Source organism: Oncorhynchus tshawytscha, linkage group LG01, assembly GCF_018296145.1.
Source record: "Oncorhynchus tshawytscha isolate Ot180627B linkage group LG01, Otsh_v2.0, whole genome shotgun sequence".
Classification (NCBI taxonomy): Eukaryota; Metazoa; Chordata; class Actinopteri; order Salmoniformes; family Salmonidae; genus Oncorhynchus; species Oncorhynchus tshawytscha.
The window spans coordinates 23,457,670-23,484,682 of NC_056429.1; the positions used below are offsets into that span (position 1 = coordinate 23,457,670).

The 27,013-nt window shown below is 43.2% G+C and overlaps 1 protein-coding gene across 2 annotated transcripts in view; it reads right to left on the reverse strand.

Moving 5' to 3' along the window:
- Window positions 1–27,013, reverse strand: part of LOC112246322 (breast cancer anti-estrogen resistance protein 3) — an 86,809-nt gene that overhangs the window by 46,318 nt on the left and 13,478 nt on the right. The window contains exons 1-2 of one of the 2 annotated variants that reach the window (XM_042312997.1): window positions 11,216–11,360; window positions 3,324–3,681 (exon numbers count right to left, since the gene is read on the reverse strand). In XM_042312997.1, the coding sequence (XP_042168931.1) occupies window positions 3,324–3,670 (347 nt within the window). In that variant the 5' untranslated portion in view covers window positions 3,671–3,681; window positions 11,216–11,360. Of the gene's footprint in view, window positions 1–3,323; window positions 3,682–11,215; window positions 11,361–27,013 lie in introns of those variants that run through there. The other variant, XM_042312945.1, reaches the window with a different exon arrangement.

The following is a 27,013-nucleotide window of genomic DNA, read 5'->3' on the forward strand; positions in this document are numbered from 1 at the left end:
CCCCTCAGATAGAACATATTCTGTCCCTCAGCCTCCTGCTGGCTGGTTCAGCTGGGGAGAAGAACAAGTAGCAGCAGCCTTCCAAAAGCAGAACCAGCACCTGATGGTCTGGGCTGGGTGAACATTATAAACAGAACTACAGACACACTGACAGGAATTATAGTGTGTACACTGTGATTGGCTTAGAAGCGTGTGAGTCCCACAGCCAATCAATACAAATGATGGTGTACAGTAAATGTTTGTTCTGTGGCTGTGTTTGATATTGGAATTGAAGGTTCACTGTACCTAACCAACCACAGCATGATTTGATCATAACAATAGCATATTTTTCCTGGATTCGGGTTAGCGCACAGCGTCCTTGGAAACATTGAGGCCTGGCATCATGATTTATCTCTGTTGTGATCCTGAGGATAGCCTTGGCATGGCCGGAAAACAACAATACGTTCCTTGAAAGAATGTGGTGTGTGTGATGTCTATTCGCCTACCCACATGGTCCTATCAATGTACTGTACATACTGCAGCTGCAGCTCCATGTTTTTGTTTTGGAACTGACCCTGGCAGTCAGATATCTGGAAAAACACTCTTCACTTGTTTTTTGTTTTTTTTACCTTCACCACTGTTCCCCATTCTCCAGCCTTGCCTGTTACCATACAGGGGTCTGGCCCAAACTCAGCAGCAGCCCATTTCTCAACGGAACAAACAGAGAAGCTCAGGTCAGTCTAGATTCTGAGCTCACGGCCAGCTCCAACTTTAATCAGCCCTTTCATCTCCTCTACGAGGCTGTAAATCTCCTCTCCAGCTCAACCTGAGACCAACTCGTAAAGGATTTGCAGGCACACCGCAGCCAGAACTGTCTATATCTCCCTGGAGCAGAGTGAGTGAGCCCTGGGTTATAGGGGCTATCTGGCTTATACATACGCACACAGACAGACTGAGGTCAGGGGTCACCTGAAAAATGTCTCCCTTTGTGGATCAATCCAGATAGTGTCATCGATACAGAATAAACACTGATTAAGTAGCGTGTCACTGAAGGATGGAGCACTGTCTGGGGCAAGGGTCAACAGACAGTCAGGGAGACTAACAGGTCAGCACAAAGAAACATAGGTTTATTTAAAACATGTACAATATCCATGGAACAACAATTAGCCAAGTAGTTCAGTCAGTCAGCAGAAATGAAGTGGTCATTCACTCATGTAATCTCCATGAAAAGAGATGATAGAGTGGCATATCCTCCCATCTGAAGTTAAGGACAGACCTATCTTTTCATAACAGAACAGGACAAAGACCTTTGAGTAATCCTGAAATCTCCCCCTCTAGCCAGCCACAACCAGTCAACCAGTGGCCTTAAGATAGACACAATGGGGCTGTAGTCCTGTCCTGTAGCAGGCAGCACAGTGCAGGCAGAATGGGTCCCTAAGAACTAAAGCTTTTATAGTGTTCTGTTAGCCTTCATCCATGTCCTCACATCAGTGTCTAGAGTTACAGCAGCAGCCACAATCGGATAGCCCATAGTCCAGCTGTAGTGTGTGTACTTAATGCCATAGGATCCCCTGTTCAAATCAAATGTTATTGGTCACATACACATATTTAGCAGATGTTATTGCGAGTGTAGCGAAATGCTTGTGTCCCTAACTCCAACAGTGCAGTAGTGTCTAACAATTCACAACAATAGAGATAAACCTAAAATTAAAATAAATATATTAATATTAGGACATGCAATGTTCTGAAGAAGACACTACACCTCAGGGCTCTCTTCAGTACCTCTCTAACACTCCTCTGCCTCCCTCTCTCACCATCTCTCCCTCCCTCCTTCTCTCTCTCTCCCTCCTTCCCTCGCTTTGCTGAGCCAGACAGTCCTCTACCCTTGTTGCTCCTCTTCACCTCCACTGTGTATCCCATAGTGCCAAAATGGAGGTTGTTATGGAAACCAGTGGCTAATTTATTCTCTTTCCCTTTGTCTAGATTTTACCTTCACTAACCTCACCAGCTTTATGGGGATGAAATACTAGACCAATATTAGATAACCTTCAAATGTCATGGGATGGACGCAGCCTTTTCAGTTCTAATTAGCACCCCCCTCGCACCCCGACCCACTTCCTCCACCCAGGCCCAGACATATTCTATCTGCCTGCTCAGAGCGTGTCTAAAGAGGGGGGCTGTGTTTCATTCTGTCCCGCACTGCTGGGTTGCTCTGGTCTACAGTGTCACATAAAGACATCCTTCAGTGATTTCAAAAAAACTTTTACTGTTAAAAAGCGACATCCCAAGTATAAATACAGTTACTTTCACACATTAAAGGGTAAAAACAATGTTTGAGCAAAATATATATACTGTATATCTGTTTTACACAACTGCATACTTTAAGGAGTAGGGCATTCAATGAGTTGGTCTGATGGGAATCCATGATGTCATTGGACTCCCCGTTGCTTAAGGAACATTAAAGGAGCAATAGAGAACAAAAGATGAAAGCCCCCCCACTTGTGCTATGTAATGATTTGCCTGGACAACCTATTGAGATGTGCCTTTTGTTAAGTAAATCAGGTGTTAAATGAGGTGAAAAGGAGACTGGAGTGCCACTTTGAGACTCTGCCACACAGGATCTAACTCACAGCCAGGGCTGTCTGGGCCTATATCTCTCAACTAGAGACAAGCTTTGTTGTTGTGTTGGGTGGTTTATATCACCCTAAACAGAAGCCTTCCCGTCACTCCATCTCTGTGAGATGTGTGTATGTTTTATTATGTCTCTGCCCACAGCTTTCTGGGCTAATCACATGAATTGATGCTGTGGAACTTCTACCTTCACTTTCTGTGTTATCTGAGATCAAGCTAGCCCTATCAGCAGTCTGACACTGTTGTGTTTCAGTAGTGAGTGCAAGGTGCTGTGGGGAGGAGGAAGGACCAAGCCCCGGATAACATCTAGAGGGGGCCAGAGTGAAGCTGCAATGCAGTGACTGAACAGGGCCTGAGGGATATGACAGACAGTAGCAGAGAGGCTAGTGCTAACATGTGCTGCTCACGGATTAGATCTCAGCTGACCTGCTTACCATGACAGACGCTTGAGCTGGGACACTATTTCAGAGTGAAGTAGTCTCAGTCAGTCAGGGGGGTGATAGCAGCACAGTACTCAAGTAGCTTTGAAGAGCGACCCCTAAGTGTCTTATTTTACAAAACATAACTCTTTCTTTTAGATTGCGTGATATGAACAAAGGAAAATGTAGTATTTAGTATTTATTAGGACTCCTATTAGCTGCTGCCAAGGTAGTCCTAAACTGGTCCTAAATATAAAGCATAGCACTGGAGCATTAAAGGATGTGTGTCTGTACCTGTATGCAGAGCGGCCTTCCCTCCCTGTATGGTAAGGCTGGTGTTCCTCTATGATGTTGTGAATGAGTGGCGAGGAGGGCAGGCGGGTGCGGGCCGGGTGGGGAAGGGTGCCCATGTGGCTGTACATGTCCCAGGAGCGGGCAGGGCCCTGGGCAGGGGCTGGGGACCCTTTCTTCCTCCTAGGCAGAGTGCCGTGGATGGAGACACTGTGGTATCCGGCTGGGGGCAGCTCTGGTACTGCAGGCCTGGAGGTCAGCAGGTCCATGGAGGAGGCCAGGGGACACTGCCTGCTGCCCACGCCCATGTGCATATTCCTGGGCAGACTGGCAAACTTCCCCTCCGCCATCAACCTCAGCTCTGAGAGGGAAGAAAGAGAGAGACACACATCAGAACAGATGGCAGGAGGAGTGGACTGAGGACCTACTTCCACCTAGAGGTTATATAAGGCTGGTTATCGCAGACGACTGTGTTTTCTCCTTGTTGTGACAATATCACAGAGACATGGCGTCTGGGACAGTAAACAGGTGCTGCTGATGCACAAGATGGGTGGCAACATTTACGTGCGTGCCTTTCCTCTTAAGCTGTCAGTATAGTATAGCACAGTGACAATGGCATTGCTACTGGATATGTTAGGATCATGTTATATACGTAAGTACATTGAAATGATGCCAATGGCACAGAGACCACCATCCTTCATTTATCCAAGTCATAGTTCCACTGATGATCCCTCCCTCTCCATACAACCACCCAGAGAGAGAGGAACAGCAAGGAGCATGGAGACACAACTCCAGGCTATCAGTGAACCACCAGCCAGTCTGACTCTGACAACACAACAGCAGATAGGGATCTCTTGTTCTCGGTCTTCTCCAAAAACATGTTTACCTCAGTTTGGACCAATACGCCTCTAATTGGACAATGAAATAAAGACTTCTTTCTAAGCCGAGAAGCTTTTCTGCTCAGTTTTCTGCTTTTATCTGTTGCCTCCAGCCAACTCCTTAACAAGCAGAGAAACCAAATTCCCTCCTCAGCAGAGAGGGGATGACGTCACTTGTTGTTGCTGTCGCTGTTTCCTCACCTGCTCCTCAAAGAGCAGCAGCACAGGATTATTCATGACCTGTTTCATTTCCTAAACTTGTCGTGGCATGTGAAGGTTGAGTGAGTGTAAAACAAAATGGTATGTCAATCATCTGGGGGTTTAGCTGTAATTTAGGTTGTTTGATTATCATACTGTAAGGGGTCAACTGAGGATAAAGCCTGCGGTCTTCATTCAAATGCAATTGTGTGGTGATGGAAGATAAAGAAAACCTTTGGTTAAGATCGCCTGGCACTTTGATCGTTTCTTAAAAAACAACCTAGACAAGACTGGTCACCATCCTTCACTGTATTTTTGCTGGTGACCATCCTTCACTGTGTTTTTGCTGGCGCCTTCACTGTGTTTTGCTGGTGTCTTTGTTGTGTTTTTGCTGGTGTTTTTGCTGGTGCCTTCACTGTGTTTTTGCTGGTAACCAGTCTTCACTGTGTTTAGGACACTGGTGACCGGCATGGTATGCTGGTGACCAGTCTATTCTGGTATGCTGGTCACCAGCAAAACCAGCATCAAAGTGCTTCATTATTTAAGACAGAACATTACATGTACTATAAGGCCTTACTTTTCAGGTTCTAGTTTCCCCCTAATGCAGTAGCCACATCAGACCTGCAAGTCACATCAGGCTGGCTTGCAAATGGATTTTTAATTCCTGTTGGAATCCAGACAGAATGGGGGATATATAACAATTGTAACTTTTATTCACCCACAATCTGTATTCATAATTACTGCCTGGGTTAGAAAGATTAATAATTAGACCACCTAAACTGGAACAACCATTTCAGTAACAGGTACAATAAATCCAACTAACAGATTGGATTAGTTTATAAACATGTATGTTATTTATCGTTGTGTAGCATAAGATTAATTAATCAATCAATGTACATGCAAAAACACAAAACAATGTGAAACAAACCATTCAAAAAAATCTAACTGCAGTAGAGAATTCTGGGAAATATGATAATGATGGGCATGGTTTTGCCAGGCCAGCTTGACCAGTTAGACTATTGTGGACCAGCATAGATCGGCATGGTCACTAGCATACCATCATAAACTGGTCACCAGCATCACCAGCTTGACCAGCTGGTCGGCCAACCTAACCAGCTAGACCATGCTGGTCAGACCAGCTTGACCAGCTTGAAATGTTACTGTTTTTTTCATCAGGGTTTGCGTTACACATTCATGTATGGATGTGAACCTCTGTGTGATTAAAAAAGCAGAGTAGTGCAGAATGCGTGTAAAACAATGGGCGGTGGGTTGAGGGAGCAGCAGTCCTATAGAAACACCCCCTTGGGGAGGATGGGGACAAGGAGAGGTGGAGAATCCACTGACCCAGACAACAGCTGAATGTGACCACGCAGTGACCCTATTAACTAGCGCTATTCAACACACATACACACACGGTCACCGTGACCCCAACACACATACACACACACACACAAGGCCTGGTGCTGCTTTCAGAGCCTTTGTCCTCTTTCTGCTGTGTGAAATGTAATCTGAGCCAGCGCTGGTGTCAGTGTTTAGGTCTGGTATTAACTTTGTGACCTGTCTCTAACTGAGAGGGGAGATTAAGGCCCTGCTTCACATCCCTAAAATGGTTCATCCTCCCCACAGGGATTGCAGTGCAACCAGATATGTTCTTCTATGGGGAGATGCTTCGCTGTTTAACCCACTGGCTGAGTGCCAGGAGGGCAGCAGAAGGGAGGACTACTCTGTAGCATGGGAGGAATTCCCCACCATCACGGGTACTGCTGACTGACTGACTGACTGATGGGAGAGTACCATAATCTGCCCTGTGATGACAGCACACTTCCAAATACACAGACACACTCATTCCTATCATGCAAATGCAATTAAAATAGTAGTACAACATAGTCCTGCAATTGACGTATGCGAAGATCTCCCTTCTCTCTGTTCTATGTCTCCTTACTCAGCATAGCAGCATCAAGGAGATGATAGAATGCCAGTAGTGTAGACAAAAATGGAGCTACTTATACTGGGAAATAACCATGGTTAACAACAGGTTTCAATCTCAAGCGAATTTAGGGCATTTCAGGGTGAATTTGGATCAGAAACACTTTTAATCCACCTACTGTGTTCAAGGTGTATAGTGAGACTAAAGATCAGATCAGAGTACCGGCTTTCACAGAGTGATTTGGTACGGTTAGCTATCCAGAATCCAAAACTCCACTATATTTTTTTCAAGTCTCCCAGAAATTGCTTAACACCTCTAATGTCATGTCGATCACGTCCTGACGTGGATCTCAAATCACCACAGATGTTTATTCCTCTGTGTCCAGACTCATCATGTGGGCTCAGTCACTGAGCACGTTCCACTTACTCATCATTATCATCAACATCATACCACAGAACAAACACAAATTACAGTCTATGGGGGTGTGACAAATCACACAACTCACCCAGAGAGGAAGCGGCGAAGCGAGAGGTTTTACTCTGCCCAAAATCTGTCCACGAAAATAACCCCACGAAATGAGCAATTTTTGTATGGCGGTCAATGAGGGAGTGTGGAATTTGTTAAAAAATAATGATTTAACCCATAACTACAAAGCAAAATCAGGTTCTGAGAAATTTTTGCAAAACCGTGGGATGGTGCCAGGTTTCCTTCAGATGTGACGTTCGGCATTCAGGCCAAGGAGTTCAATCTTGGTTTCATCAAACCAGAGCATCTAGTTTCTCTTGGTCTGGGAGTCCCTTAGGTGCCTTTTGGCAAACTCCAAGCGGGCTGTCATGTGCCATTTTCTGAGCAGTGGCTTCCGTCTGGACACCCTACCATAAAGGCCTGATTGGTGGAGTGATGCAGAGATGGTTGTCCTTCTGAAAGGTTCTCCCACCTCCATAAAGGAACTCTGAAGCTCTGTCAGAGTGACCATCGGGTTCTCGGTCACCTTCCTGACCAAGGCCCTTCTCCCCTGATTGCTCAGTTTGGGCAGGCGGCCAGCTCTAGGAAGGGTCTTGGTGGTTCCAAACTTCTTCCATTTAAGAATGATGGTGGCCACTGTGTTCCTGGGGACCTTCAATAATGCAGAAATGTTTTGTAACCTTCCCCAGATCAGTGCCTTGACACAATCCATAATCAGAACTCTACTGACAATTCCTACGACTTCATGACTTGGTTACGGCTCTGACATGCACTGTCAACTGTGGGACCTTATATCGACAGGTGTGTGCCTTACCAAATCATGTCCAATCAATTGAATCTACCACAGGTGGACTCCAATCAAGTTGTAGAAACATCTAAAATATGACCAATGGAAACAGGATGCACCTGAGCTCTATTTCGAGTCTCATAAATTTGCTAAAATTTAAAAAAATAAGTCAGAATACTTTCCCGAATGCACTGTATTTTTTTTGTTAGAGCGGTCACTTGACTATCTTGTCAATATAATAAACTATCTTTGACTCAATCAAACACCCAACCTTAACCAACAGCACCCACCTAGTGCTAAGCAGCCATTTTGTGCCAGACCACTCTTCAGTGGCCAGGTGAGGATTCCTATAGAAGCCAGTGAAACTGGTGGGGCTGGGGCAAGGGGTTAATTGGCTGGTGCCTGAGGGCTTAGGGCTGGTCAGTGTGTGGAGGCTTGCTGTTGACCTCAGAAAAAGCAGAATGAGAAACCAGCAGTGAGTCAGTGTGGCCAAAACCAGGCACATCTGTTCCTACTCAAGGAATGCTGTTTGATAATTACTTCCCTGTGGTGAGTCTGTTGCACATGCTGGAAGACAAAGGGTTAACTCTGTCTGGGCTCATTAAGACAACATGAATATTCAATATTCTGATCAAATAAATTATTCATGTGAAATACTAGAAGAGGTGACAAGGTTATGGCTGTTATTTGAACTGAGGTGTGAGTGTAGAAAATCGCCACCGTCCCTCTTCTTTTGTCTATCTCCTCTCTGCCTCATGATGTCACTCCGCTTTACCTCACACTGTTTCACTTCCTTTCTCTCTTTTGTCTGTCTACCTCTCACAAGCACAATGGTCTTTCTCTGGCTCTCTCCATCTCTGTCTCTGTCCTCTCACCACTTTAACTGCTGCCCTCTGCTGACATCATCCTATGCATATTTCACACACACACACACACACACACACACACACACACACGTTAAAGTTCTGGCTCATGGAACTTGTCATTAGCTCATGTCAACAAACACAAATATTGTATTTTTTTACTGTACTTATAGTAGGAGCATTGTGTCCTGCACTAGTCACACAGCATCTACAAATCTGTTACCTAATAGTGAGCAATGACAAAATTGGCCTTGATCAGAAAGGTATGCGAGTCAAAATATAAAGGAAATGAAACTATAAACATCAAAACTAAAGCTTATTAGAGAAGTTACTGAAAAATGGAGGAAGAGAATATTCCAGTGCATTTCAAAACCAACTGGCCAGTATAATCAGAGTTATGTTGTTTTCTCCAGCCTTCCCCCACACTCACTCCTCCATGTGAATCTAGTGAATAATGCAAGTCCCCTTCAATGAATTCAAACCTGCGTTGAGTGGACAAAAGGCCAGAGAGAGGCTGTGGGCCACGAGAGTACTCTGCAAAATAAAACCTCTAAAACATTTGCCACTATAGGGCTGACTGCTATGCCCATCCATCCCATATCTGACAATGGAAACAGGCAGTTCTGAGGGAGACAAAAGAGTTTGGTCTAGTCTAGTTTAGAATATCAGTCTGTTGTACTCCGTGAACATTTGGGCTGACCATACATCTCTCCCCCCATCAGACCCATCACACCCAGGGCTTTGGATAATAAATAGATAAACAAGCTCACTTCAGTTTGATTGAACATTTTGTACAATATTGATCTCACAGGAGTTTATCATAGAGACTTCATAGGTGTGGTAATCTCTCTTCCCGCATTAACGCTGGTCCTCCACTCAGTACACAAATCACAGTGAATCAGGCTGGATACAGGCTCTGAGCCGGCTTTCAGGGTTTCTATAGCAGGGTGTCCAGCTTGCATCTTATCTAGTTTACAGGAAGGAACAGGAAGCTGTGGAGAAAGGATCTTACTTGTGAATAGCTCACATGCCCAATCAGCTGAGGTGTGGAGGCAACAGGCAAGGCAGGGAGATCCGGATGTCTTTCAGCTGGGGCTCTAAAAGCAGCAGCCAGCAGACACTTCACAGCTCTAGGGACCTATAAAATCTGTTTAATTTTTGCCTGATTTCATTTTTCCCTCTTTTAATCATACTTATTTTTTATATAGAAAAACAACACAATTGGATGTTCTAAGTCCACAACAATGTTTCAACCACATCAGGGGACCATTTTTGACGTCTGGGAAGAATCTAATAGATGTTGTGAGCACCAGCAATAGACCATTGTTTGGTTAGCAGTGTTTCTGTAGCACTCATCTCATTGCAGAGTTTGCAAAACAAATGGCCACTGGGATTAATGCAAAGTTAACATGTAATTGAGAAGGTTTTTGGGAAAACCTTCTTCTGGTTGAGATGGAATCATTAGCATCAGCGCTAGCGGTTACACAAAGTGTAGACATACACGTGCACCGCACACACACATAGACAGGGGCATTCCTGTGCCGTTTCACAAGGTTGCAGGAAAATACGAATCACTGATACATTTTGTTCATGACTTATGATTAACTTGGGCCAATTAATGCATTTTCTAATAAGTTCAATAGATTTAGTTGATTTCCTACTACTAAATCCAATACATTTTTAAATATTGTTCCATTCAGTTTTAATGTCTGGATTCTGTCCACATTCTCTGCTACGCAGATTTTATAAGGCCCTACAGCTCCAGCTCTGTCACATGCTGTAGGCCTGGCCCCTCATTACCCAGACAGCAAAGCAGACACACAGGGAAAGCTAATGAGTGGCACAGGAAAACAACGCCACAAATAAAAATCATGCAGGGAAATGAAGAGGGATAAAATTAACCAGAGGAAACTGATTGAGTGAGGTTGCCCTTCCTCTCTCACCGCAAACTGGAGAGAGTGGATGGGCGGAAAACTGAGGACAAACATGCTTGCACACAGACATTAGCATAAACATACACACACACACACACACCAGTGCATTACTGAAGCATCCCCTGGCCAGTCTTTCTCTCCAGATCTCTGAAATGAACAATGAGCCCAACTGTCACATGACACTTGTTTGGGCCCTTCTTTTGTTGAGAAAGGGGGGTGTTTGATATTAACTCAGATCTTCCTCTCCTCCTCCTTAGAGAGAAAGACAGCTACAGAGAGCGAAGAAGCAAGAGAGAGAGAGAGAAACCCGCTGAGTCTTAGTGTATGGGCTGCATGGCTGGTCTGTGTGTGACATATTAATCGCTAGTTATTAAAGCCCACAGCGGTGGCTGCCACTCCATTCCTCACCAACAAGACCAGCTACTGTCATCTCTCTCCTACACACACAGCATCTTAGGTGGCCTAATTCCCAAGGGAAAAGTCTCAGAAAGCAAAGTTCTTGAAAGACATCGATTCAGTAGTCGAAATGCTTGTCTTATGATATTGTGTAAAATAAAGAAAAAACGTTTTAGGAAATATTTGTAAAAGTTTCACCTTGTTAGTGAGAAAAGGCTGCAAAAACTGAATTGACTGAAGTAACTCGATTAAAAACAATACTGAGAGTTTCCTGTTGTTGTGAAGACGTGTTAAAGTCTGAATAAATCAACGTTCTTTGAAGTCGTAAACATACTAGAGAGATAGATACTGCCCACACCTCTGTAACTCCTATCAGCATTTAGATACAACACCACACTCCAACACTCCCTGTGACTTCCATTCAGTATCATTTCCAGAATTCCTTACCTGTCTATTTAAAGTTGCACTTGTTTTGAAAAAGAGCACAGCCAGAGATGTCCTCCTCACTTTACTTGAGTAGAGTTCCTCCTGAGCTGTAGCACTACAGAGTCCAAGGCATAGTAGACTGACTGACCAGCACAAAGACTCACACAGACAGGCAACAACAAGACCAGCGTGCAGAAACAAATTCCTTCCTCATCTCTCTCTCTCTCTCTCTCTCGCTCTTGCTTTGTGTCCCTGGGCCTCCCACAGTGGCTGTGTTGCCCTCCTATTCCCCTCAGTAGTATGACATCTATCTCTCAATTCAATTCAAGGGGCTTCAGTGGCATGGGACACAAAATCAGCAAAAAAATAAACGTCCTCTCACTATCAAGTGCGTTTATTTTTTATTTAACTTAAAGTGTAAATATTTGTATGAATATAACAAGGTTCAACAACTGAGACATACACTGAACAAGTTCCACAGACATGTGACTAACATAAATGGAAATATGTGTCCCTGAACAAAGGAGGGGGGGGGTTCAAAATCAAAAGTAACAGTCAGTATCTGGTGTGGCCACCAGCTGCATTAAGTACTGCAGTGCATCTCCTCCTCATGGACTGCACCAGATTTGCCAGTTCTTGCTGTGAGATGTTACCCCACTCTTCCACCAAGGCACCTGCAAGTTCCTGGACATTTCTGTGGGGACCGATCCTAGCCCTTACCCTCCGATCCAGCAAGTTCCAGACTTGCTCAATGGGATTGAGATCTGGGCTCTTTGCTGGCTATGTCAGAACACTGACATTCCTGTCTTGCAGGAAATCACGCACAGAACGAGCAGTATGGCTGGTTGCATTGTCATGCTGGAGGGTCATGTCAGGATGAACCTGCAGGAAGGGTAACCACATGAGGGAGGAGGATGTCTTCCCTGTAACACACAGTATTGAGATGGCTGCAATGACAACAAGCTCAGTCCGATGATGCTGTGACACACCACCCCAGACCATGACGGACCCTCCACCTCCAAATCGATCCCGCTCCAGAGTACAGGCCTTGATGTAACGCTCATTCCTTCGATGACAAGCGTTAAACGAATCCGACCATCACCGCTCGTGAAACAAAACCGCAACTCGTCAGTGAAGAGCACTTTTTGCAGTCCTGTCTGGTCCAGCGACGGTGGGTTTGTGCCCACAGGCGACGTTGTTGCCGGTGATGTCTGGTGAGGACCTGCCTTACAACAGGCCTACAAGCCCTCAGTCCAGCCTCTCTCAGCCTATTGCGGACAGTCTGAGCACTTATGGAGGGAATGTGCGTTCCTGGTGTAACTCGGGCAGTTTTTGTTGCCATCCTGTACCTGTCCCGCAGGTGTGATGTTCGGGTGTACCGATCCTGTGCAGGTGTTGTTACAAGTGGTCTGCCACTGCGAGGACGATCAGCTGTCCATCCTGTCTCCCTGTAGCACTGTCTTAGGCGTCTCACAGTACGAACATTGCAATTTATTGGCCTGGCCACATCTACAGTCTTCATGCCTCCTTAAAGCATGCACAAGGCATGTTAACGCAGATAAGCAGAGACCCTGGGCATCTTTCTTTTGGTGTTTTTCAGAGTCAGTAGAAAGTGTGAAGTTATTTTGATTTTTACATATTATCTTTGAAAGACAAGATCCTGAAAAAGGGACATTTCTTTTTTGCTGAGTTTGTTAACATTGCCAAAGTAAGTGAAGTAGATAATATACAAATGTGGAAAAAAACTATAAAAATGAACAGTAAACATCACACTCACAGAAGTTCCAAAAGAATAAAGATATTACAAATGTCATATTATGTATATATAGTGTTGTAACAATGTGCAAATGGTTAAAGTACAAAAGGGAAAATAAATAAACATAAATATGGGTTGTATTTACAATGGTGTTTGTTCTTCACTGGTTGCCCTTTTCTTGTGGTAACAGGTCACACATCTTGCTGCTGTGATGGCACACTGGTATTTCACCCAGTAGATATGGGAGTTTATCAAAATTGTGTTTGTTCTCGAATTCTTTGTGGATCTGTGTCATCTGTGGGAAATATGTGTCTCTAATATGGTCATGCATTTGGCAGGAGGTTAGGAAGTGCAGCTCAGTTTCCACCTCATTTTGTGGGCAGTGTGAACATAGCCTGTATTCTCTTGAGATCCAGGTCCGCATACGGCAACCTTTCTCAATAGCAAGGCTATGCTCACTGAGTCTATACATAGTCAAAGCTTTACTTAACTTCTCTAGGGTAGGGGGCAGCATTGGGAATTATGGATGAAAAGCATGCCCAAATTAAACTGCCTGCTACTCAGCCATAAAAGCTTAGATTTGGATAGAAAACAGTTTCTAAAACTGTTTGAATGATGTCTGTGAGTATAACAGAACTCATATGGCAGGCAAAAACCTGAGAAAAAATCCAAATAGGAAGTGGGAAATCTGAGGTTTGTAGTTTTTCAACTCTTGGCCTATCGAATACACAGTGTATATGGGGTCATATTGCACTTCCTAAGGCTTCCACTAGATGTCAACAGTCTTTAGAACCTTGTTTGATGCTTCTACTGTGAAGTGGGGGCGAATGAGAGGGGAATGAGTCAGAGGTCTGCCAGAGAGGCACAAGCTGGCAACGCTCGTTCACGTGAGAGTTAGCTTGCGTTCCATTGCAATTCTGAAGACAAAGGAATTCTCCGGTTGGAACATTGAAGATTTATGTTAAAAACATCCTAAAGATTGATTCTATACATCATTTGACATGTTTCTACGGACTGTAATGGAACCTTTAGACTTTTCGGTCTGCTCCTAGTGATCGCGCATCATGAATTTGGAACACCGGGCTAAACGCGCGAACAAAAAGGAGGTGTTTTGAGATAAATGATGGACATTATCGAACAAAGGTAAGTGAATATTTATAATGCTATTTCTGACTTCTGTTGACTCCAAAATGGCGGATATCTGTTTGGCTTGATTTGTTGTCTGAGCGCGGTACTCAGATTATTGCATGGTTTGCTTTTTCCGTAAAGTTCTTTCGAAATATGACACAGCGGTTGCATTAAGGAGAAGTGTATCTATAATTCCGTGCATAATAGTTGTATCTTTTATCAATGTTTATTATGAGTATTTCTGTAAATTGATGTGGCTCTCTGCAAAATCACCTGATGTTTTGGAACTACTGAACATAACGCGCCAATGTAAACTCAGATTTTTGGATATAAATATGAACTTTACCGAACAAAACATACTGTCACGATCGTCGTATGGAGGGGACCAAAGCGCAGCGTGGTGTGAATACATTCTTCTTTATTGAAATGAACAACAAGAAGAACACTTAAACAAAAAACAACAAAACGATTAAGACGACCGTGACCGCTATATAAACAATGTGCAAACGTGCAACATAACATAGACAATAACCCACGAAATACCCAAAGAAGATGGCTGCCTAAATATGGTTCCCAATCAGAGACAAAGATAAACACCTGCCTCTAATTGAGAATCAATCTAGGCAACCATAGACCAACATAAACACCTAGATGAAATCAACCCCATAAATCTACAAAAAACCCTAGACAGTACAAATACCCTAGAAAGAGACAAAAACACACATATTACCCATGTCACACCCTGACCTAACCAAAATAATAAAGAAAACAAAGAATACTAAGGTCAGGGCGCGACACATATATGTATTGTGTAACATGAAGTCCTATGAGTGTCATCTGATGAAGATCCACAAAGGTTAGTGATTCATTTTATCTCTATTTCTGCTTTTTGTGACTCCTCTCTTTGGCTGGAAAAAGGGCTGTGTTTTTCTGTGACTTGGCTCTGACCTAACATAAATATTTGGCGTGCTTTCGTCATAAAGCCTTTTTGAAATCGGACACTGGCTGGATTTACAACAAGTGTATCTTTAAAATGGTGTAAAATACTTGTATGTTTGAGGAATTTTAATTGTGGGATTTCTGTTGTTTTGAATTTGGCACCCTGCAGTTTCACTGGCTGTTGACGAGGTGGGACGCTAGCGTACCCTAGAGAGGTTAAGTTTGGGTCAGTCATGATGGTCAGGTATTCAGCCACTGTGTACAGCCACTATGCCAAATAGCATTCTGTTTTTCTGTTAATTCTTTCCAATGTGTCAAGTAATTATCTTTTTGTTTTCTCATGATTTGGTTGGGTCTAATTGTGTTGCTGTCCTGGTACTCTGTGGGGTCTGTTTGTGTTTGTGAACAGAGCCCCAGGACCAGCTTGCTTAGGGGACTCTTCTCCAGGTCATCTCTCTGTAGTTGATGGCTTTGTTATGGAAGGTTTGGGAATTGCTTCCTTTTAGGTGGTTGTAGAATTTAATTGCTCTTTTCAGGATTTTGATAATTAGCAGGTATCTGCCTAATTCTGCTCTGCATGCATTATTTGGTGTTTTACGTTGTACACAGAGATTATTTTGTGGAATGCTACATGCAGAGTCTCAATTTAGTGTCTGTCCCATTTTGTGAAATCTTGGTTGGTGAGATGACCCAAGACCTCACAACCATAAAGGGCAATGGGTTCTATAACTGATTCAAGTATTTTTTGCCAGATGCTAATTGGTATGTCAAATTTTATATTCCTTTTGATGGCATAGAATGCCATTCTTGCCTTGTCTCTCAGATCATTCACAGCTTTGTGGAAGTTACCTGTGGCGCTGATGTTTAGGCCAAGGTATGTATAGTGTTTGTGTGCTCTAGGGCAATGGTGTCTAGATGGAATTTGTATTTGTGTTCCTAGCAACTGGACCTTTTTTGGAACACCATTATTTTGGTCATACTGAGATTTACTGTCAGGGCCCAGGTCTGGCAGAATCTGTACTGAAGATCTAGGTGCTGCTGTAGGCCCTCCTTGGTTGGTGACAGAAGCACCAGATCATCAGCAAACAGTAGACATTTGACTTCATATTCTAGTAGGGTGAGGCTGGGTGCTGTTCTATTGCCCTCGTCAATTCATTGATATATGTGTTGAAGAGGGTCGGGCTTAAGCTACATCCCTGTCTCAACCCACAGCCCTGTGGGAAGAAATGTGTGTGTTATTTGCCTATTTTAACTGCACACCTTGTTGTTTGTGTACATGGATTTTATAATGTCGTATGTTTTCCCCCCCAACACCATTTTCCATCAATAGCAGACCCTCTTGCCAAATTGAGTCGAAGGCTTTTTTTAAAAATCAACAATGCATGTGAAGACTTTGCCTTTGTTTTGGTTTGTTTGTTTGTCAATTAGGGTGTGCAGGGTGAATACGTCGTCTGTCGTACGATAATTTGGTAAAAAGCCCATTTGACATTTGCTCAGTACATTGTTTTCACTGAGGAAATGTACGGGTTTGCTGTTAATGATAATGCAGCGAATTTTCCCAATGTTGCTGTTGATGCATATCCCACAGTAGTTATTTGGGTCAAATTTGTCTCCACTTTTGTGGATTGGGGTGATCAGTCCTCTTTATCTCTGAAACACACACATGCCCCTGCTCCTCCACACACACCGCCCCATAGGGGAGTGATTTATGACTTCCCAGCCACACCCTCCGGGTTGGGTGGAGAAAGCAGAGTTGTCTCCTGACCGGCCCCGGCCTCTGCCCCTGACCTCCCACCATCCTCCTTCTCACCCTCCACCCCCCCTCACCCCCTATCCTCCCACTGCCCCACAGCACTGAAAACTTCCCTCTCCTCTTCCCCCCTCTTTCCCTACTCTCCTCTTTCAGCAAAGCCCAGGATAGAGGACAGAGCAGCCTAACCCTCCCAACAAAAGCCTTTGTTACTGCCCAGTTTCACTCCACATTATGTCATGGCAGCTAGAAACAAAAAGGTCTAAGTAGTGATAAATATCTTTTAATGTTCTTTGAACAAGACGTTATTGTCACTTGTCATTATACAGACAGTGCAACAGTGGGCCTATGATGTGCAAACTGGTCACATCTCTGAAAACATTAAAATAATTTGTATACAATTTTAAGGTAGCTAGTATCGTGTCTTGTAACAGAGGAAGTCGTGTTTGTCTTGACTGTGGTACTGAATACACTTTCCCCTGTCTTTGTCCTCTAAATATTCCACATTGTCTTCTAAATATAACACACACCCCAGTGTGTTTTTGTGTGTGTTCCTTCCTGGCTCACCCTGGCAGAGGATACCAGTACCGTGGCCCCATGATTGAGAGCACAGGTCAAATCAAATCAAACTTTGTCACATGCACCGAATACAACAAGTGTAGACCTTACCGTGAAATGCTTACTACAAGCTCTTAACTTCTTTGGGACTGAGGAGCAGTATTGAGTAGCTTGGATAACAAGGTGCCCAGAGTAAACTGCCTGCTACTCATGCCCAAAAGCTAGAATATGCATGTAATTAGTAGATTTGGATAGAAAACACTCATATGTTTCTAAAACTGTTTGAATGATGTCTGTGAGTATAACAGAACTCATATGGCAGGCAAAAACCTGAGAAAAAATCCAAACAGGAAGTGGGAAATCTGAGGTTTGTAGTTTTTCAAGTCATTGCCTATCGAATATACAGTGTCTATGGGGTCATATTGCTCTTCCTAAGGCTTCCACTAGATGTCAACAGTCTTTAGAAACTTGTTTGAGGCTTCTACTGTGAAGGGCGAGAGAAAGAGAGCTGTTTCAACCAGGTGTCTGGCAGAGTGCCATGACCTTATCACGCACGTTCCCGTGAGAGGTAGCTGCATTCCATTGCATTTCTAAAGACAAAGGAATTCTCCAGTTGGAACATTATTGAAGATTTATGTTATACATCGTTTGACATGTTTCTAAGAACTGTAATAGAAATGTTTTGACATTTCGTCTGAACAAGTGATCGCGCATTATGCATTTGGATTACTGGCTAAACGCGCAAACAAAAAGGAGGTATTTGGACATAAATGATGGACTTTATCAAATAAAACAAACATTTATTGTGGAACTGGGATTCCTGGGAGTGCATTCCGATCAAGATCATCAAAGGTAAGAAAATATTTATAACGCTTCTTTGCAAAATAGCTGGATGTTTTTCTGTGACTAGCGCTGACCTAACATAATCGCAAGGTGTGCTTTCGCCATAAAGCTGTTTTGAAAGCTGACACAGCGGTTGCATTAAGGAGAAGTTTATCTATATTTCCATGTATAACACTTGTATCTTTTATCAATGTTTATGATGAGTATTTCTGTAATTTGATGTGGCTCTCTGCACTTTCACCGGATGTTTGTTTGAGACAATGCATTTCTGATCATAACACACCAATTTCAAATGAGGTTTTTGGACATAAAGATTAACTTTATCGAACAAAACACATTTACTGTGTAACATGAAGTCCTGTGAGTGCCATCTGATGAAGATCATCAAAGGTTAGTGATGAATTTAATCGCTATTTCTGATTTTTGTGCGGAAAATGTCTGTATGGTTTTCTGTGACTAGGTGCTGACCTAACATAATCATTTGGTGTGCTTTCACCGTAAAGCCTATTTGAAATCGGACACTGTGGCTGGATTTACAAGAAGTTTATCTTTAAAATGGTGTAAAATACTTGTATGTTTGAGGAATTTTAATGAATATTAGACATTGCACAACAGCTGTTATTGACAAAAAGACACACACCCCTCCCCTCGTCTTACCAGACGATGGGCTTCTCTGTACTGGATGTGCATTGAAAATCCCCCCATGTCATGTATACTACCTCTCTGCCCTCTAGTTCACCAGAATGCTGATTATTACGCACTCCTGTCACCATCGTCACACGCACCAGCGCTTATTGACACTCACCTGGACTCCATCAGCTCCTTGATTACCTGTCCTATTTATGTTACTCCCTTTGGTTCCATCCCCAGGTATTATTGTTTCTGTATCTGTTTCATGTCGGTGCGCTGTTCGTGTTTCTTGTTTTGTTCATGTTCGTTTATTTATTAAATGTATTCACTCCCTGAACTTGCTTCCCGACACTCAGCGTACATCGTTACAGAATAATGCCTCAACAAAGAGAAGCATCAAGGCGTGTTTCTTGTTTTTGTGTTGGAGGTGTAGTCAGGTCTGGGTTCTGCCGGCTTTTCAGGCATTCATACCTCAGTTGATACAACAGGGTATCAAGACTCGTTTGCCGGGTCAAGCGTCTGTTGCCGAGTCTACCGAGGATACCTCAGCTAGCTCTTCAGGCTTCCATGCCTTAGCTAACTCGTAAGGTTTTCAAGACTCGGTAGGCTCGGCAGGCTCCCATGCCACAGCTGGCTCGCCAGGCTCCGGTGCTTCAGGCTGCTCGTAAGGTTCCTGTGCCTTTACGCAGTCAACTGGTCGGCTCCTGATCCCCGGGAACATCCCTCTGGTCGGCGTCCTGCGGTCGGAGCCACGCTTCGGAGAGGGGGTGCTGTTCTGTTTCCTTCTTCGGCGCTCTAAGTCGCTGGGCTCCCGCGCCCCAGCCGGCTCTACAGGTTCTTGCACTTTGGCAGAGGTGGCCGGTCTGCTCCTGATCCCTGGGATCGTCCCTGTTGTCGGCGTCCTGCGGCTGAAGCCGAGCGTCAGGGAGGCGGTACGGTCACCTCACCTCCCTCTCTGGCCTCTAGGTCACCAGACAGCTGATTATGACGCACACCTGTGTTAAGGGAATTTTTTTATCTATAATGACTAATTATGTATACATTTCAATCAGGATGAATTAACTTCTTGCGTCGAGCCATCCCGGATCCGGGATCGTGAATACAGCCTCAAGCTCATTACCATAACGCAACGTTAACTATTCATGAAAATCGCAAATGAAATTAAATTAATATGATAGCTCTCAAGCTTAGCCTTTTGTTAACAACACTGTCATCTCAGATTTTCAAAATATGCTTCTCAACCATAGCAAAACAAGCATTTGTGTAACAGCTAGCGCAGCTAGCATAGCATTTAGCATAGCATTTAGCGTTAGCATCAGCAGGCAACATTTTCACAAAAAACAGAAAATCATTCAAATAAAATAATTTACCTTTGAAGAACTTCAGATGTTTTCAATGAGGAGACTCTCATTTAGATAGCAAATGCTCAGTTTTTCCTGAAAGATTATTTGTTTAGGAGAAATTGCTCCGTTTGGTGCGTCACGTTTGGCTACCAAAAAAAAACGAAAATTCAGTCTTCAAAACGCTGAACTTTTTTCCAAATTAACTCCATAATATCGACTGAAACATGGTAAACGTTGTTTAGAATCAATCCTCAAGGTGTTTTTCACATATCTCTTCATGATATATCGTTCGTTGAAAGCCTCCTCTCTCCTCTCAATCACTGGATGACTGCGTGCAGCTTGTAGATTACGCATCAATTTAGACAAAGGACACCGGGCGGACCCCTGGTAAATGTAGTCTCTTATGGCCAATCTTCCAATGATATGCCTACAAATACGTCACAATGCTGCAGACACCTTGGAGAAACGATAGAAAGGGCAGGCTCATTCCCGGCGCATTCACAGCCATATAAGGAGACAATGGGAAACAGAGCTTCAAAAATTCTGCCCATTTCCTGGTTGAAGTTTCATCTTGGTTTCGCCTGAAGCATGAGTTCTGTGGCACTCACAGATAATATCTTTGCAGTTTTGGAAACCTTAGAGTGTTTTCTTTCCAAAGCTGCCAATTATATGCATAGTCGAGCATCTTTTCGTGACAAAATATTGCGCTTAAAACGGGCACGTTTTTTTATCCATAAATTAAAAGAGCGCCCCCTATATCCAAGAAGTTAAAAGACGTTACTGTACATGTATGAATTTTCTCTGTTGCTTTCAGTATTGAATATAATGTAGTCAGGAGTTTAGTACAATGACGGTCTGTGCCTTTGTACAAATGAATGAACTATCTCCAGATGGCAGGGACGGACTATCTCCAGACTGTCTAGAATGCTAATCTACACTGACTGACCTTGGCTCTAGGCAAGGAGGGAAGGCTTGAGATCTATAGAGCCTTTCTACCAGTGTCAAGAAGAGACGGAACATTTAGAAAACGCTGACGTCATTTTCAGTTTATAACCTGTGGCAAAATGTGTATGAACTGAGTACTCTCTTGAATTAAAGGCTGTTACCTGACTTTTAAGACTGGGGCTCTGTCCATTCTTATAAAATATAGGGTCTTACAAACCCTTCGAATGCATTGACAGAGTGTTTAATTTGATTGGGAATTAAAACAGAGGAATTTAGAATTCCTTCAACAACCTGTCACCAAAATCATGGGCACCAGCGCTTATTGACACATCACCTCCTTGATTACCTGCCCTATTTATGTTACTCCCTTTGGTTCCTTCCCCAGGTGTTATAGTTTCTGTATCTGTTTCATGTCAGTGCGCTGTTCGTGTTTCTTGATTTGTTCATGTTTATTTATTAAATATACTCACTCCCTGAACTTGCTTCCCGACTCTCAGCGTACGTACATCGTTACACTCCAGCTCTATATTATCCGTGTCATCGTTCAGCCACGACTCGGTGAAACATAAGATATTGGTAAGTAGGGTAATCGTAGGTCATCAAATTTATTTTCCAATGATTGCATGTTAGCAAGTAGAATTGATGGCAGTGGGAGTTCACTCGCTTGCTTACGGATTCTCAAAAGGCAGCTCGATCGGCATCCTCTTTCCTCCATATTTTATTCATGCAAATGACAGGGATCTGGGCCTGTTCCCAGGAGAGAAGTATATCTTTCTCGTTGGACTCGTTAAAGGAAAAAGCTTCTTCCAGTTCGTGGTGAGTAATCCCAGTTCTGATGTCCAGAAGTCATTTTTGTTCATAAGAGATGGTAGCAGCAACATTATGTACAAAAGAAGTTGCAAAAAACTGAACAAAATAGCACAATTGGTTACGGGCATGTAAAACATCAGCCATCCTCTTCAGCGTCATCTTAAGTCAGGTGATGTTTGTTTTGTGTAACGTTATGCTAAATCTGCCACAGTGACTCAGGGTCAGGGCTCTGTGTGTGTGTGTGTGTGTGTGTGTGTGTGTGTGTGTGTGTGTGTGTGTGTGTGTGTGTGTGTGTGTGTGTATATATGAATGTGTGTGTGTGTATATATGAATGTGTGTCTCCACAGAAGCCTTCAGCACAGGAGACCCAGCTGGGTCTTTTGTCAGGAGCAGTGCTTGATTTGGGCAGGAGCTCACCAGAGCTGAGTACTGGCACCTCAAATGTTCTACTGCAATTCCTCTTATAGAATATTAGCTAAAAAGTATTGTGGAGCTCCTGCACCTAAATATAAACAGTAATGGCATCCAACATGAGTAACGTCAACTGTTTCAGTCAAAGTCAGGCATTGGTCAGGAGGACACACACACACAGACACACACCAGGCATACACTGGAAAGACATCTGTAAACAGACAATCTCCAGTTTCACTGCACCTGCCAGAACTATACTCTAGATGAGTATACCTCATAACACCCCTCATTTATTAAGATGTCAGGTATCTAAAAATGTTTCACACATTACAAATATGAAACGTGTTTAGTGTAGAAATGTTACGTAAACAGAATGGCATACTATGTGATGTAACTTTAATCAGTCAAAGTCATGTTCTTTGACATGAACCAATTAGAGAACTGTTGATAATGTAGACAGTGTCTGTGTGTTCTCCTTTATGTATTGGTGAAGTCTGGCTTGGCACAGCTTATTATTGAGTGACACTGTACAGACCTGGTGCTATCTTTTGACCTGAGTGTCCTCAGGCACCTCAACTACATACACACACATGCATGCACGCAAGGGACACACACACACACAAACTCTCTCCAGTGCACATGCACTCACCAAGGGAACGTTTGGATGCCAGGTGCTATGCTTTTTTCCCCTCTAAAAAGATCCAAAAGTCGTGATCCATCCCATTTCTCACATGGTTGTAAACAAAGGAGGGCATTTCCAGGAAATCACTCCTCTGATCACTCCTCCACCCATTATTTGCTCTGAGTCAAGACCCTGATCTGTAATCTGCTGGTGGTTACTCACAGCACTGCCTGTTGATGCCCATTGACAGCTACCATGAGCCAGCCATCCCATGCCCATGAGCTGTCAATCAGAACCAAGTTCCCTCTGGGAAAAATACAGTGATTTTGTTCTGTAAAGGGAAATGTTTTTGTACAGGGATGTACTGGATGTCTACTAAGACTGTTTCTCTAACAGTCTTTTCCCTATGCTGTAGTTTTGATCTGAGTAGAGAACAGTATGTAAACCTGAAGATGTTCCTCTCTGCCCAGTACCCAAGGCTGAGAAGAAGAACAGTTTATCAGCACATGTAAACTATCTTTGTTTTAAAGAACGCCTCATTCCATAACTTTTAACTGCGTATAAATTCAAGGATGTGTTGTACTTCAGTTGGCATGGAATCCATTTCTTTGGAAGAGTGGATATTTAACCTGTGATCAAACAGATCATCCTAACTCTGTTGGTGAACACTCTTCTGATAACAGAACAACGTTAGTGGGACCAGGTTAAGCTGAATATGACTCAACGACAACACCAACTCGTAAAATCCTCTGGTATTCAGTTATGACCAATGTTTGGTCCACGGTCTCCATGGTGGAATTCTCTCACCATGGTAACTCGTACTTTCCGTCAGGGACAAATAACAGCTCATCGGCATGCTGCTGAATTTCTGTCCATCTATCTTCTCACACTACTGACGTCCTGTTTTCATTTGTTTTATTTTATTGAACCTTTATTTAACTAGGCAAGTCAGTTAAGAAACAAATTCTTTATTACAATGACGGCCTACCAAAAGGCAAAAAGGCCTCCTGCGGAGAAGGGGGCTGGGATTAAAAATCTAAATAAATCGAATACAAATATACGACAAAACACACATCACAACAAGAGACACAATGCTACATAAAGACAGGCCTAAGACACCAACATAGCATGGTAGCAACAAAACATGACAACAACATGGTAGCAACAAAACATGGCAGCAGCACAACATGGTAGCAGCACAAAACAGGGTACAAACATTATTGGGCACAGACAGCAGCACAAGAGCAACTGTCAGTAAGAGTGTCTTTTAGCCTGTCACCAAGGGGAAGTCCACACACAGTGTGAAGAGGAATGCGCTGATACCCAACAGCACAACAAAACCTATGGCTGTCAGTCAGTAGTGAGTGTTGTAAAAATAATGGATTGCCCTGTGTCAGTGACAATGCTGGGTAGCATGGTGGCTAATGCAGCAGGCTGGTGGATGGCCTTGGATTGGACACGCTGCTTAAACTTGGTTTGCACTCACATTGCATGGTGACATTTGTCACACAAGCCTGGTTGATAATATACCTGACCAGTAATTTATAGTTGGAGTGGCTTGTGACTGTTTTACAATCACCTATCAGCATTAAGAAAGAGATCATTAGGATGTGTTATTTCAAACGGAGCTAGCGCTCTCGCTCTCTCTTTCTTTACGCAGCATGCCCAGCTGTTGACAATGGAGGACTGTGTTTATGTTGGTGACGATCATAGCTAGTCTGGTCTGGACAGACTGAACTCTCTCACCACTAACCGTCAAACCTTCCACTGTCCCGCCCCATGTGACAGAGGAGACACGGGAACTGGGACCACTCTGAGAATGCCCTCCTCAATCACAACACATTGATCCCATGAGGTTTCAAAAGGCATCCTGTTGTAATGGTAGCAGGCATTGTTGTTATCACATCTGACATGTCAATCTCTTTCTATCCAACCCACAAGCATTTCATCCCCATGCTGTCATAATCTGGATCTCACAATAGTTTCCATAACCATCCCATCAATCATGGACATGTCTGTGACATCACATGTCATCTTCAGGACCTGAGGGGCAATGCAGAGAGGATTGCTGTATGTCGTCATGATGAGATTAAATGATCATAATGTGGGACTCACTGGGCAAAGTCTAGTATAACATTGATCTTATACCTTTATTTATTGCAGCTAACTTTTTTTGCAGTGTTTCTAATTCTCATAGATGAAAGTGCTATGTCTTTCAAATGCTCTTATCTGGGTCACAAGATGAGTTTGCAATTTCCAAAGGATGCCATTAACTTTAACAAATACTGTGCATAGACAATCTGCCCTAATAGAAGGGAAGGCAGCATGCCAACTCTCCAATTAATGGTAGGCTTATACTACCTGCTCTCAGCGATACTCTGGCCTGTCATCTATGTCGATGCTGTGTGGTGACTTAAATGCTCAGTAAGGAATCTTATAGGAGCATCAGGAACAAAAAACGGGATGCATTATAATGTTTTTTTCCCCCAAGAAAAGCAATGTTATGTATGTTTAGAAGTCTGTAGAATACTAAAGGAATAAATTAATTATAACAAATATTATGAACACATATTTTAAAAGTCTCCCTAATCGAAAAGAGGATTTGCTTACGACTCTAAATACAAGGCGTTTGAATCTTAGCCTGATACTAATAACATATATTTGGCTTGGAAACAGTGGGTTATGAGAGGGCATTTCACAAAAGTCATAAAGCATGAAATGACAATGTGCTTGAATGTTTAAAATGATGATCATTTGATTAAATATTCTCTGGTACTTTTGTGTACTTTTTAGCCAGAAGTTCTGAAAGTAGCACTCATGAGTCAAAAGTGGTCCCTGAAAATGGTGTACTACGTCACATATGTGCACCATGTCATTGTTCTCTCTTTCACACTGCTGTGGGTTTATCAAGTGCATCTTGCTTGCTGTCACTCATATGGCGAGGGGCTGAAGCTCATTGGTTGAACTCAAATTGTTAAGGGGCTGGCCCATGTGGGGGAAAATTTGGGAGAAATGGCGCAGCACAGCTTCCAGAAAAACAGTCACTTTCAAATTAGGAATTTCGTGGCTAATTGGGGTAAAACAGTAATTCTGCTCATAGATTAAGCATGTATGAACTACACATTGTCACAACCAGCAAACCGCCAAAGTTCCGGAGCTTGTCTTTAAATTTATCATATGAAAAAAACACCCAGCATGACTGAAACATTTAATCTACTTCTGTGGAACACACAGTACTGCATGGGAAATATGTTCAGTAGAAATTCAATACATTTCAATAGTGACAATTCCATTCCAATCGTTTTGAGGCAACTAATCCATCTGCTTTACATTACTGAATCACAATGTCGAATGTGTCATATTTGTATCATAGAGCTCAGACTCCTCAAAGAGAAAAGATAAGTCAGAATAACAGAAGGCTAATCTATTTTAGTCTGGCTAACACCTAACAAAGTCCTCCTGACTTCAGAGTCTGGAAAGGCTATTTTGATGTTGTCGGGCACGATGGTCGATAATGAAGGGGATGTGCTTTTTTTCTGATTGGTTCTCCTTGTCTCTTTCTCACTGAAACACCCACATGGACAGCCACACACAGCCCGTGAGCACCACCCCTTCCAATACAACTGTTGGATTTTCAAATCCAAACAGTGTTAGGTACTAACACATTTTTTTTTCAAAGAAAACATTCAAGCTGTTCAAGCAACAGTCTCCTGTCCAGACCAGTGTGTCACAGCTCCCCCTCGCTGTGAGTCACGTGAGTCACGTCAGCCACACTCAGTCTATTTAGCACTATCCCTGAATCCACACACCATGGACTAACACTCCCTGCAAGTTTGCTTTTCTGATCGTTAGTGAGAGATGCATTTAAACTTGTGGTGTGGATGGATGGTGCAACATGAGAATGGATGACCCTTTTACCACAAACCCTCTCAGCTGCTACAACAGGATTTACCAGCAGCCCAAAGCCACTTATTGCAGACACATAAAAACAAGAAGTGTCTTTTATTAGGAATGGAATATTGACAAAACGGCCTTACTAGAATGTTCTAAACCAAATGTCATTCTCTTGGCAGTAGCCATAGCA